General features: G+C 48.9%; 4 protein-coding genes across 4 annotated transcripts; 3 read left to right on the top strand and 1 right to left on the bottom strand.

Moving 5' to 3' along the window:
• Positions 1 to 399: 399 nt before the first annotated feature.
• CDV56_107152 (uncharacterized protein) lies at positions 400 to 1464 on the top strand (the record flags this gene model as incomplete). Its single annotated transcript, XM_026760771.1, has 1 exon — positions 400 to 1464. The coding sequence occupies one exon, from the start codon at positions 400 to 402 to the stop codon at positions 1462 to 1464; it is 1065 nt and encodes a 354-aa protein (XP_026616365.1).
• A 443-nt stretch (positions 1465 to 1907) lies between these two features.
• Positions 1908 to 3966, bottom strand: CDV56_107040 (WD40 repeat domain-containing protein; the record flags this gene model as incomplete). Its single annotated transcript, XM_026760659.1, has 3 exons — positions 1908 to 2130; positions 2219 to 3863; positions 3927 to 3966. 3 exons carry the CDS (start codon positions 3964 to 3966, stop codon positions 1908 to 1910), a joined length of 1908 nt encoding a protein of 635 aa, XP_026616364.1.
• Positions 3967 to 6407: 2441 nt separating this feature from the next.
• On the top strand, positions 6408 to 8808 carry CDV56_106786 (putative DEAD box helicase involved in nonsense mediated decay; the record flags this gene model as incomplete). The annotated part of the gene is made up of 3 exons (XM_026760405.1): positions 6408 to 7901; positions 8203 to 8296; positions 8489 to 8808. 3 exons carry the CDS (start codon positions 6408 to 6410, stop codon positions 8806 to 8808), a joined length of 1908 nt encoding a protein of 635 aa, XP_026616363.1.
• A 1141-nt stretch (positions 8809 to 9949) lies between these two features.
• Positions 9950 to 11625, top strand: mpkC (mitogen-activated protein kinase mpkC; the record flags this gene model as incomplete). Its single annotated transcript, XM_026760249.1, has 9 exons — positions 9950 to 10005; positions 10062 to 10109; positions 10199 to 10328; positions 10380 to 10423; positions 10502 to 10601; positions 10655 to 11011; positions 11078 to 11159; positions 11225 to 11408; positions 11469 to 11625. 9 exons carry the CDS (start codon positions 9950 to 9952, stop codon positions 11623 to 11625), a joined length of 1158 nt encoding a protein of 385 aa, XP_026616362.1.
• Between the last annotated feature and the right edge of the window lie 1078 nt (positions 11626 to 12703).

Here is a 12703-nt window from a genome sequence, read left to right as displayed (position 1 = left end):
AAAGGTTGTCCGCGAAGAAAAGAAAGTTGGTGGGACGGAGGAAGATTAGCTGTGGCTGTGGCGCTGAGGCTGTGCCAAGACGGACTCTTATCGATAGTCGCACCGACAACCACCACAAAGATAAGTGGAGGTGCTGCTGATGCAACGTATGTCTCAGGTCTACTGTTAGCAGGTTTGGAGGCTTTCATTTACAGGCCATTTATCAATAGGCGATCTTGATGATGCATGCTATATAATTCAATTGTATATGGTGATGTTTTATAGTCGTATGTTCGATGCTCAATTCATGCATTGTTGTCTTTCGTACATCTCAGGAACATCAACACATATTACCCGAAACGGAAACTAGGTCGCCGTCCAAGCATACCAACTGATGCGGACTTCAAGTTACACACAATCATGGTGCTTCTGACCTCCTCGACAGTCTCAGTCATCCTCTCCACTGGCGTGGTCTGCCTATTTACGCTTCTCCTTTTTCTATCTGGCTACGTCCTTCAGCAGCAGTCTGTCAAAAGCATCCAGAGTGCTCTTCGACCTCCCTCGGTTCCAGACCCGATTGCCGGGCATGGATCCGCAGCATCATCATTTCAAAAGCGGGAGCAGAATCTTCTGTCTGATCTGATCCCCGAGAAGCAGCAAAAACCTGTCGCTCATCATGCGCCGCCTGGAGCAGGAGGCAACTATGCATATCTCCAGCTCCTGTCCTCCCCGGATCCATCCGATATCTGCTCCGCAATCCTCTTCTTCAAACATCTCGCCACAAATGGCACAGCGATCAATGACCGGTTATTCATGTATCCCCGGGAATGGGATCTGCTGTCATCAGACGAGGTCTCGCCCTCCGTCGCAACGGCTCTCTCTTTGCTTCGAGCCGCAAGCATAAAGTACAACGTCTGGCTTCTCCCCATCGACATGACAGCAGCCACGTCTGCAGGCTACAAACCGACAGATACCAAGCTTCTTCGCCTAGGCCAGATTCAGTTTATGCAGTACGACAGTGTACTGTATGTCCGAACACCAGGGTTGCTGCTCGACACTGGCAAGCTAGACGCGATGCTGCTCTCCCGGCCATTGCCCCTGAAACATGACAAGAATCGGCCCGAGTCCTTCAATAATGAGGCGTGGATCCCGATGCCTCTGAGGCCGGATCGGGATGCCGTTCTCCCGCCCGTGTACCTGATCACGGTCAATAACGTGAAGAACGGACAGATCGAGGCCCGAGGCCATATCCCTAATGTGGCTCTCCCGGGCTTTGGGGGTCTGGTCACCAGTCCCAGGGGTGTTCGCTCACTTGAAGATGAGAGTAATGGTCCCGATGATGAGCCAGGGTATGTCTTCTTTGAGCAGGACGAGGAAGGTTATGTTCGGTGGGCGCAGAATCCGTTGTTCGGTGCCTGGAGGGCACAGCAACATGAAATTTGCGAAGGCATCGACTTTGATACAGTCGCTCATGATTATGATTAGTAAGATTTTTCTTATGATCCTTTTTACGGCCATCTTTGTGTGTTCTTGGCTTGGTTCTTGGAAAGGGGTTTATGTTTGGGTATTTTACGGTTTCTGGCGTCATCAATCTGTGAATATAGGACTATTCTACCAAGATATATACGAATGCAAGTACGAGCATCTGATAATTCCATACTATATATCTCCTGCTTTTGGTAGTGTCTGCCAAATTTTGAGATTTAGTATACGTAAACACTGTAGTTTAGGAAACTGGTCTACATGTCCCCGTTAGTTAGGCTATCATGAACAATGACCAGCACATGCAATGTTTGAATGCCATGCTCCGATTTCCATTGAAGATAGTCTCAACAGAAAAAAACATTTATAGTCTATCCACCTCAAACGAGGAGAGAACAAGATGGCAGAAATCTGCCGGGATATATTATACATGGAATGAAAAGAAGTCATCGAGGAACGTTGATCTCATAGCCCAGTAAAACCTCGGTGGTATTTCCTTCCCAGCCTCTATTACCACTTGTCGAGATCATAAACCGGCAAGCCTGATCAACATATAATTGTGATATTGTCCCGGTGCGGTGCCCAGGGATGATGAGAAAAGGTACAGTGGAGTGGCGGGTGACTTGTTCGTGTTTCAAATCGTACAATCGAAGAATATCATGCGACGCACTGAAAACAATTGGTCAGCCAGATGCCATGATGCTACGAGACAAAGATGCTGTAGTAGCTAGCGATGATAGATAGAAATACTACTCACCAGACAATATGTCGCCCATTCGGCATCGCCTTCAGCGCCGTCACTGGTCCACTGCCCTGCGGGAATTTGAAGGTCCTCTCAGGCTCTCGTAGACCTTTATGGAGACTGAATTCCTCCACAGTTCCATTTCGACGCCCTGCGTAAATATAATTCCCATCGGGAGACCAGCATGCATTCATGCACCATGGTGGAGAGTTATAGGGTGTGATCCGAGCAACGGGGTCGGGTTGCCGTCTGTCCCATACTCTGATTGTGCCGTCGATGGACGCGGCAAGGAAGGTGTGATCTGTTACTACATTCGACTCTTGCTGGGTGGATATAGCAGATTGAGTCTGTGAAGGTGGTTCTAATCCCTCCGCGTGCGGTAGACCGTTCGTCACTGGCTGCGATGAAACGTTTGGAAGCTCGGTCCCCAGAGACTCGGTCAGTGGGTTCGTTGTGGTAGCGTCAGCACTTGCGTTGCCGGCTGCAGTCCCATTTGGTTGATCCATCATGTCAGGCTCGCCATGTGCATCGGCATCGGCATCGGCATCCGGAAGAATGCCGTTGGCAAGAGCTTTGCCAAACTCATCATCCTCGTCTATTCCAAAGGCATTTCCCGATGCGCCCGCACCTTCACCACGCCCGCCATCTGCATCCCCGAACAATGAATCGGCCCCGCCAAAGAGTGAATCTGCTGGGGATCCCGCCTGCGGGTTTGCAGCAGCGCCGCCTTCACCTAAATCGTTCGATGTATCCATGAAGTTGAAGCTGTCAGTTCCGCTGACATTGTAGTTTGATGAGTAGGTGCCATTCGTCTGAGGCAGTTCTGATGCGTCTTTTGGAATGGGGATGGTGGATTCTGGCCGAATCTCGATCGCTGCGATTTGCCCGGCGCTGGCACCAAAGATACGCCTCGTCTGCCCGGTATTCAAATCCCAGTCAAACACTCGCTTGTCCCAACTACCAGATAACAATGACTTCTCGTCCGGTGTCAGATGTAGTACCGAGACGGCCGAAGTATGTTGTTGCAGGAGAGCGATCTCTTTCCCCTCATCATGGCGAACTGACTGCAGACGGATACTGCCCGACTCCAACCCGGATAATAGCCATAGGCCTTCGCTATGACTAGCTAGAGAATAGACCGGCGACAATGCGTTCCCATCCATGCACTCCCAATATGTCATCAACACACCCGCCTTCATTACGCTATCGACGAAGGGATGTCGTTGCGCCACGGTCAGCATCAGTTTGCTGTTGATTGAATCGACCCAATTGAACTTTCGCACATATCCATCGGACCCTCCACTAAACACCCATCGCATGTCGGCTGTCGCTGTCACTGCATTTATCGATGTACTATGAGGGGCGGCGGTGGTGGGTACTATGTCGTAGCTGGATGCTGTTAGACATTCCGGACGAACGTGAGGGTGAAAGACGGAGGTCAAGTCGGATGTGATGTTTGTAGAGTCAGGAGAGGTCATTGTAATATGAGGATTCGCTTGAGAAACGGTACCAGGTCCTTCGGATGCGTGACTGGTATTCGACGGGCTTTCCGCATCTTGATCAGCGTCTGCGTCTCCATCGGCATCATTATCATTCCCTGCATCATCTGCGTCTCTCAAAGTGTCTTCCATTTCGTCGTCCGAGCTTCCATCTTGCGAGCCTACATCGCCGGACCATCAGTAAGTCTTTCAAGTCATCGTGAGGCAACAGGCGAAGGGCTCACCCGCAAGATCTCGATCATCCTCGTCCCCAATTGAGGTCATTTTGACGTCGCAAAACCCCTCGCTTCTAAGATTCTGTGTCGCAAGCACCGATTGTATAAGCTGGAGTCTATCCTCGATGCGTCAATCGCTATACAGTCTGAAAAGGTTGGGATTGCGCTAAGGCGCAGTGATGCCTCTTGGGTTCGGTAGAGGAAGCTGCGAATTATGGACTCATGGCTCGACTTGAACATGAAATCACTTCTCTTGGGCCTTGGAGAAAATAAAACCAGCAGCCACAGTATGAAAAGTGTAGCTTTGATATGAGACTTCTTATTCAAGCGCTTAATAAAGCCATAGAGAATGGGCCAATATCCATTGTGTTCCCCAGACTTCAGTCACGTTGATTGCCCACTTTCTGCCTAAGGCCGAAATTACCTACCTTGGGTTAGCGCCATGATGGATATATCAGAATCGCTGGAAAGCACAGAATACTGTATCTCGTCCACTCATCTCCAGTTGAGTTTGCGATAAATTCTTTTTTGTCTTTGACCGAATGGTCTAAACCAATCAGAAAGAGAGAATAATTGATCTGGGCCTATCATGGTAGTGAACTATCAACAGCGGATTGCAAACGAAATGAATCCTTCAACCTGTCAGGGACGAGGTTGGGTCATTCACGTTCGAAATCAGTCCAATCGGGGTCCAGAGAAATAAGTCTGAGATGGCACATTGTACTTGAAGGGATATCCTGAGTCTACTTATCTCGATCTTTGAGCGAATTCATACATGCAAACTCATCAAAAGGCTGTTTGCAAGCCATACAGTTCTAGCCAGTGTCCGGCATAGAAAAGGCTTATCTTTATATGGGAAGGTAACCGCCGTGGGAATACCGGAATACCTGGACATAGAGGAAGAAATAGTCCTGGGAACAGATGCTGAGCCATTGACTTCAGGTAAAATCTGGCAGCGTAGAGCCATTCATTCAATATAAAAGAGGATGATGATGAATAGGCAACAGACTGATGGGGCTGATCAATTTCGTTTGCATCTCATTGTTTCCCTTGTATGATCCTATTCGTCAGGCCTTTCCTTCTTAAAATTGATGTTCAATGAAGACTGTCACTGTTTCCCCATCTTTGTGAATACAAATTTGATCTCCCCTTCACTGACTTACCTCTGCCATTGCTCGAGACTTTCACTATATTTTGCGGCTGGGACCCAATGCTATTTGAATCTCAATTTGCCGAATAGCAATTCCCTCTTGTCGCAACTAACGCCTCATCATCGTCCACCTTGTTCCTATCCTTTACAAGCTATTCTCCTAAGGCTCAAGACGACTATAGCCAAAATGGAGTCAGAAGATGAACCTGTTCCATACTTCTCAGGAGGTCTTCATGAGGTACTGACGAAGCTGTCCATCAGTCCTAATCCCGAAGCCAACCTAGCAATCAGAGAGTATTGCCGCAAACAGGATCATGGACAGAAAGACCCTTGGCTCCAGAAGCCGGAGATACCAACACCTGAGGAGATCCTACCGTCGTCGTCAGACGAAGAGTGTGTGGAGCTCATGCCTAACAGTATAGAAGGTCCCTGGAGCTCGAAAGAAACTTACTTGAGAGCCCACTATGAACTCCTTCGAGAGGATGCTGTTGCTCCACTACGAGATGCTGTGGCTTACGTCCGTAATGACCCGCAGATGATCGACTCTCAAGCTGTATCGATATATGAGAAGGTCAGTCTTCAGTCTTGCTTCATATCCGTAGGAAAATCGGGCTGCTGCTTACCAGAATCTGGCTTAGGTTTACATGACTGGCATCACATTCGCCAAAACGGGCATCGCATTCCGAATTCGATTCTCCACTAACAGGTCTGGAAAGAAGATTGTCTGGGAATACTCTAAGCGGTTGATTACTGGATCGGTCGTTGCACTGTCTCCTGCAAGCGACTGTTTCCAAAGCAAGTGTGTCATTGCTGTTGTTGCTGCGAGACCCTTGGAAGGCGTCAAGCAAGAGCCTCCGGAGATTGATATCTTCTTTGCCCAGCCTGAGGATGCCAATTTTGATCCTCACCAGGAATGGATTATGGTAGAAGCCAGAACAGGCTACTACGAGGCTCTGAGACATACCATGACTGCTCTCCAGAGACTAAACCGCGAAAAGTCAGTGTGAACCTTGCTGGAAAAGAAACTCAGAACTAGCTGACCCTGCATCAGGTTCCCTCTAGCAGATCATATATGCGGCCTGAATCCCAATGTTGATGCTCCAGATTATGTCAAGGAATCTCCTATTGTGGACATCCAGTCAGTTATTGGCCGAGCGGACAAAGAGGGAAAGATAAACCTGTTGGAAGGCTGGCCAGAATCGCCAACAGGTGATCTCGACAAGTCGCAGTGGGCAGCTCTGAAGCAGATCCTTACCAAAAAGTTGGCGATCATCCAAGGCCCTCCGGGCACTGGGAAGACACACGTTTCTGTGATTGCGTTGAAAATTCTGTTGTCTAACATGCAGCCTCACGATCCTCCTATCATAGTTTCATCTCAAACAAATCACGCCTTGGATCAACTTCTGCGACACATCTCAGTTTTCGAGAAGAACTATATTCGCTTAGGAGGCAGAAGCAACGACCCTGAAATCAAGAAGCGTACTCTATTTTCTATCAGACAAGAAGAGTCACCAGTCACGGTTCAGGGTGGCATGTATGGTCCGTCAATGAGGAAATACAAGACTCTGGTGACTACAGTCGTGGAGTTGCTGGATGCTTTCAGCCAAGACAACGATGGGACGCCTCTATCTTCAAAGCTTTTTGCTAAGCACGGGCTGCTGACAGCAGAGCAATATGATTCCCTTGCAAAGGGAGCTAAGGATTGGATCCGTCCTGGTGCCGAAGAAGATGCCGATCCTCTAATCGCATGGCTCGGAGATCAAGTGGTCAAGTTCCAGGTGACATACACGAAGGAGAACTTCGGCTTTGATGAAGACGAGGTAGATCTTGAATACGAACAGCTCAAAGAACTCGAGGCGGAGCAAGGGATTGACGAGGACGACTATGAAAATCTCAGAGGACAATTCATCTTTCTGCGCGAAGCGATGCGTGGATTGGTTCCTTCCAGTCTTCCAGAGACAGCCTGTCTGGACTACCTGAGGCACTCTGATATGTGGAAGGTCCCAGTCAAGGCACGTGGTGCGGTTTATGATGCGCTACGGAGCCAGCTCAAGACGATGCTTTTGGAACAATTCCGAAAGCTCGCCGCTGCCTACACAAGGAACTGCGAAGATCTTCGGATTGCAAAGTGGGAGCGAGACTACCTCATTCTCCGGAACGCCAAGATCATTGGTATGACTGCGACAGGCTTGAGCAAATACAGGGCTCTGGTTTCCAGTGTGAAACCAAAGACTATCCTGATCGAAGAAGCAGCCGAGGCCATTGAGGCCCCGATAGCCGTTGCCTGTCTTGATTCGGTCCAACACATGATACTTGTGGGCGATCACCAACAGCTCAAGGGCCATTGCGCAGTGCAAGATCTCGAAGGTGAACCTTTCCATCTGGATGTGTCCATGTTCGAACGGCTCGTGAAGAATGGAATTGGCTACATTACTCTGAGGCGCCAAAGGCGTATGGTGCCGGAAATCCGCCGCCTGCTGGAGCCTATCTACGGAGAACTGCAAGATCATCAGAGTGTCCTCCGGCGTCCAAAAGTTCCGGGCATGGGCGACCTCAGATCTTTCTTCTTCTCGCATAGCTGGCCAGAAAGCAGTGACAGCCTGGCGTCCAAATACAACGTGATGGAGGCGGAAATGATCGTCGGATTCTTTGTTTACCTTGTGCTCAACGGCGTCTCGGTAGACAACATAACCGTTTTGACGTTCTACAATGGCCAGAGGAAGAAATTATTGAAGCTGATGAGGAATCATTCATACCTCCAGGGCCAGTATGTCAAGGTTGTGACGGTCGATTCATACCAGGGAGAAGAGAATGACATTATCATCCTCTCCTTGGTGAGAAGCTCGAATGCAAAGGGCATCGGGTTTTTGTCAGTGCAAAACAGAGTCTGCGTTGCACTGTCCAGAGCAAGGAATGGGCTCTATATCTTTGGGAATGCAAAGCCACTTTACTCCGCCGATGCCCTTTGGCGAGAAGTGATTACCATCATGGCCAACGAGCGCCCTTGTCGAAGCATTGGATTCCAACTGCCTTTGACGTGCCAGAAACATGGCAACACTACTCTCAATCAAGGTTGGACATTCTGTTTCATACGATAATGGTCTCACGAACTTATGCTGACTCTGACTGCTGAAGAACCTTCCGACTGGAAAAAAACGAATGGCGGGTGCCGCCAACCATGCGAGGAGCCACTGGATTGTGGGCATAAGTGTGCCCTCCAATGTCATAGGTGAGTCATCAGACGGTTTTCACACCGAGCAGCCACCACTAACCCGGTGTCTTTCAAGCTTCTCCCATGATCTGGTCCAGTGCGAACAGCGTTGTAACCTCAGAATGCTTTGTGGTCATGTCTGCGACAAACCGTGTTCAGAAGATCATGCCTGTTTCTGCAAGTGCGAGTTGAGTTCATCGATGTTATCAGAATTGGAACCGGCAAATGTGAAAGGGTCCTCGATTGACCGTCGACAGAGGGTTTCGGCGGAGGAGGAACTAAAGAAAAAGGCAATCAGAGGCTACCAAGAATTCGCGCAATGGGGAGCTAAGCAGCAAGATATTCTCTTGCTCAGAAAAGCGAACCCGAGAAGCTTAGCTGCGATGCAGAGAGGAACCCAGAATGTTATTCTGACCAACGATTCCAGCCCAACGCGTCATAAGAAAGGAAAGAAGAGGGTCTCTGCAGTCTCTGCTAAGGAGGGCGGGATATCGAGGGCCGTGCCGGTAGGGAAGCTTCTGGAGGACTGATCTGTTGAAGCCAACAGTGCAAGTTGACAGTGCTTGTGGCAGGAATTCCAAGGGACCTATCCTCGTGCGTTGTACGGATAGTCAGCTGGGGCAGAAAAGAAGGAAGAAGCATGGAGCAGATTCAGCCTAGGCATAGTTCAGCAATATCATATGAAACATCGAAGATCTTGAGTGTCCTTTTCTTCTGTCAAAGCGTCTGTGATCCATGAGATTATTGTGTGACAGGGCTGGTAGAGACCGTAGGGTTCAGGAGTAGTAGAGAAAGTAAGGACCATCCAGCCACCATTCCTACCCACAACCCACCACCCACCGAATAATAGGTAGAACAGCTGCACAGGTGCTCTTTTTCTGTAAAAGGTAATTCTTATTCTTGCAGGTAACTTAAATCCTGGAGATAGCATCTCATCCGTGGTAGCCTCAAGGTTAACTTCTGACCCACTCTGTGGAAGGGAACTGATCGCTGACGCTGTGCTGTACCTAATCAATATCTCCCCAACAGTAATACGGATAGATCATTTGATGTATCCCCAGTCTGCTCGCTCTCCTGCGGTCAGTTTGAGGATGGGGTTGTTTTACTTTTACTGTTGTTTGTTGTTTACCACCGAGGATCTACCTACTACTACACTACTACTGATACTGGTGCAGCAGATGCAGGCCCACTGCCTTGTTTTTGTGCCCCTTTCACATTTGTGTCTGGCATCTCGTCCCGCCAATCGAAAGCCACGTACCTTGTCTATTCACTTCCGTCTGTATGAGGGCTATCTAGACAGAGGATGATCTGGATCGAACAGTCGAGAATCTCAGCTGTCTTTCTCCACTAGCTCGGTTGGATTATTTCCGGAACTTTCCTCAGATGATGGACGTGTTTGTGGTACTTAGCTTACTGCTAGTACCTCCTAGATTATGCTACTTTCCTGAAACTTCTGGCTGGCTCGATCCGGTAAACAAGCCACACAGTACCTAGTCACTCAGACACTTGCACCATCCACACCCCCTCTTTGGACGGCTTTTTGAGACGCAGTTACCTGGGTCCCTGTTGCCTCTCCCCTTGGTGCAGATTATGAAATTCAGACTATCATTGCTCGCTTCGGATTTCCATTGTCACCACGGTCACAATACCTGACCGCTTGGCCCTATCCACATGGCTGAGTTTGTCCGTGCTGAGATCTTGGGTACTAAATTCGAATACACTACGAGGCATGTTTTCTACTCGCGCTCTTGATCTTTGACCAAGGGCTAACTACTATGACCAGATATGTTAACCCGCAGCCCATTGGTATGGGGTCTTTTGGCCTCGTCTGGTATGTACTTACTGCGGTGGCGTTGCCACTGCTTACTGTCTCTTGAAGCTTCAAGTGCGTGTCGTTATTAACAAGGTGCTCACTGCTAGCTCGGCGTTCGATCAGATTACCCAGCAGGCGGTTGCCTTGAAAAAGATCATGAAGCCATTTGACAGCTCGTCTCTGGCGAAGCGTACATATCGGGAAATCAGGTTACTAAAGTATCTTCGACATGAGAATGTATGGCATCCTGATGCTGTTACTGAGAGCCAGATTGACTCTGGACTCTAGCTCATTTGCCTGCGCGATATTTTCATATCTCCTCTGGAGGACATGTAGGTGACTATTCTCGTGGCATCGCTTCTCTTTCTTTGTTTTCAATACCTTTTGCCGGTATACTGATATCAGGTTAGCTACATAGCTACAGAACTTCTCGGGACTGACCTCGGGCGTCTTCTGAGCGTTAAACCCCTTGACAGCCAGTTTGCACAATACTTCATCTACCAGATCTTAGTATGAACATCGAAGCCGAGGATGATACCAACATGCTTGCTGACAGTCAGTAGCGAGGCCTGAAATACATCCATTCGGCTAATGTGATTCACCGTGACCTGAAACCAACCAACATTCTCATCAACGAAAACTGCGATCTGAAGATATGCGATTTCGGCCTAGCCCGGCTGCAGGAGCCCCAGATGACCGGCTACGTTTCAACCAGATACTACCGAGCCCCGGAGATCATGCTAACATGGCAGAGATACGGAGTCCAAGTGGACGTTTGGAGCGCGGGCTGTATCCTTGCTGAGATGCTACGGGGGAAGCCGCTTTTTCCTGGGAAGGACCACGTTCACCAGTTTCACCTCATTACAAATATCCTTGGAAATCCTCCTGATGCGGTGATTGAGAAGATCACCAGTAAGAACGTAAGTCGCACAGTGGCACTCGACTCACCAATCCAAGATTCGTCCCCGTCTGATTTTGACATCTAGACTGTGAAATTTGTGAGATCTTTGCCGTCACGAGAGCCTCGAGACCTATCGACTGTCGTCCCGAAAGATACTGATTTCGATGGTAAGCATCCTCCGCTGAGGATAAATGTAGTGGCTGGACACAGATAATGACACACCCCTCTATAGCTATTGACCTTCTCAAGAAGATGCTGGTTATTGATCCAGACACAAGAATCTCCGCCCAAGACGCTCTCAGACATCCCTACCTGGCTCCGTATCATGATCCTACCGACGAGCCTGTAGCTTCAGGGCCTTTCGATTGGTCATTCGACAATGCAGACCTCCCGAAAGAGACTTGGAAGATCATGATGTTGGTGCTCAAAGTTTCCGCTTACATTGATAATCGACTAATGTGTGGGCATTTTTATAGATATTCCGAGGTTCTAGACTATCTCAGCGTCGACGACCCATCCAATTCAAGCGAGCAACGAGAGGACCCATCCCCGTTTGATCCATCTACCCCCTTTGATCCGAGCGCCCTTGAGCGGGAGTTTTCAGAATTTCTCAGCGATTCGGGTCAAATCTAATTCGGGGCTGCTCGAGTACTTGGGACCATCCTCAAGTTGCCCATTGTCTAACCGGTACTCTGCAGAAGACGGATCCATGGACATGGAGATCGTCAACCACAGCCTTCAGAATCAGTTATCCAACCGCAGGGCGGGGGACAACTCAAAAATGAGGCCATTACGCCGAAAGCGATTCTTCATGATGAAATTGACATCACAGCATTTCGACCCCTCTTCTTAACGCCTGAGCAAGATATCTTAGCGAGTCTTTCACGATTGACTTAATGAAACCCATTGATGATCCGTATTTGCTTATTCCTTCACTTACTGTGTAAAATCGCTCAACACTTTTTCAAGATAGGACAATTCCCTTCTGTACCAATACCTCACTGACAGGTTCCGTGATCTGGCTGGAGGTAGGCCCATTAGAAAATGAATTGAGCGGCCTGGCTCGAGCTCGTCAGTTTCATCGCTCTCAAGTGTCCCCAATGAATGAGGACTGTCACTTGATCTCACTCGTCTCGCTCCAAGGTCACAGCCATTTTGGTATTCAGACTTCAGCCGAGCATATCACCAGCAGGCCAACAAAGTGCTAATCAATCAGCAATTCACAATCCATCTTTCCCATCAAGCATCCTACAATATCAGAAGACAACAATGTTTCTCAACGCTCAAAACCTCCTGCTCGGATCTCTCAGTCTCGCATTATTCACAAATCCTGCCACTCCATCACCAGCACCGTACCCAGACCCATCGACATCATCAAAAGCAACCAACCCTGTTAGATGGCGCCTCCATCTCTACCAGAATACCCGCTGCTCAGGAGTAGATACCTTCTACTCGGGCTCTGGCTCGCTCAAATGTGAGAATGAGATCCTGAACGGGGGTGCGTTGGGCTACATCAGTGAGACACTTCAACCGCCTTGCTCGGTGGTTCTGTTTAGCGATGAAAAGTGTAAAAGGTCGATTGTCGCCATTGCAGCGGACAGTCCGAAGAAGTGCCAGGCTCCCAGAGTGGAGGGGAAGAAGGCTGAGATCCGCAGTTTTGAGGTGAGGTGTTGAGCGGGCCAATTTCTAGTACCATGCGTCGATTGATTGA

The sequence above is a fragment of the Aspergillus thermomutatus genome, assembly GCF_002237265.1.
Source record: "Aspergillus thermomutatus strain HMR AF 39 chromosome Unknown NODE_43, whole genome shotgun sequence".
Taxonomy (NCBI): Eukaryota; Fungi; Ascomycota; class Eurotiomycetes; order Eurotiales; family Aspergillaceae; genus Aspergillus; species Aspergillus thermomutatus.
Note: the sequence above shows the minus strand (reverse complement) of the source record. Positions and strands in the feature narration are given on the sequence as shown.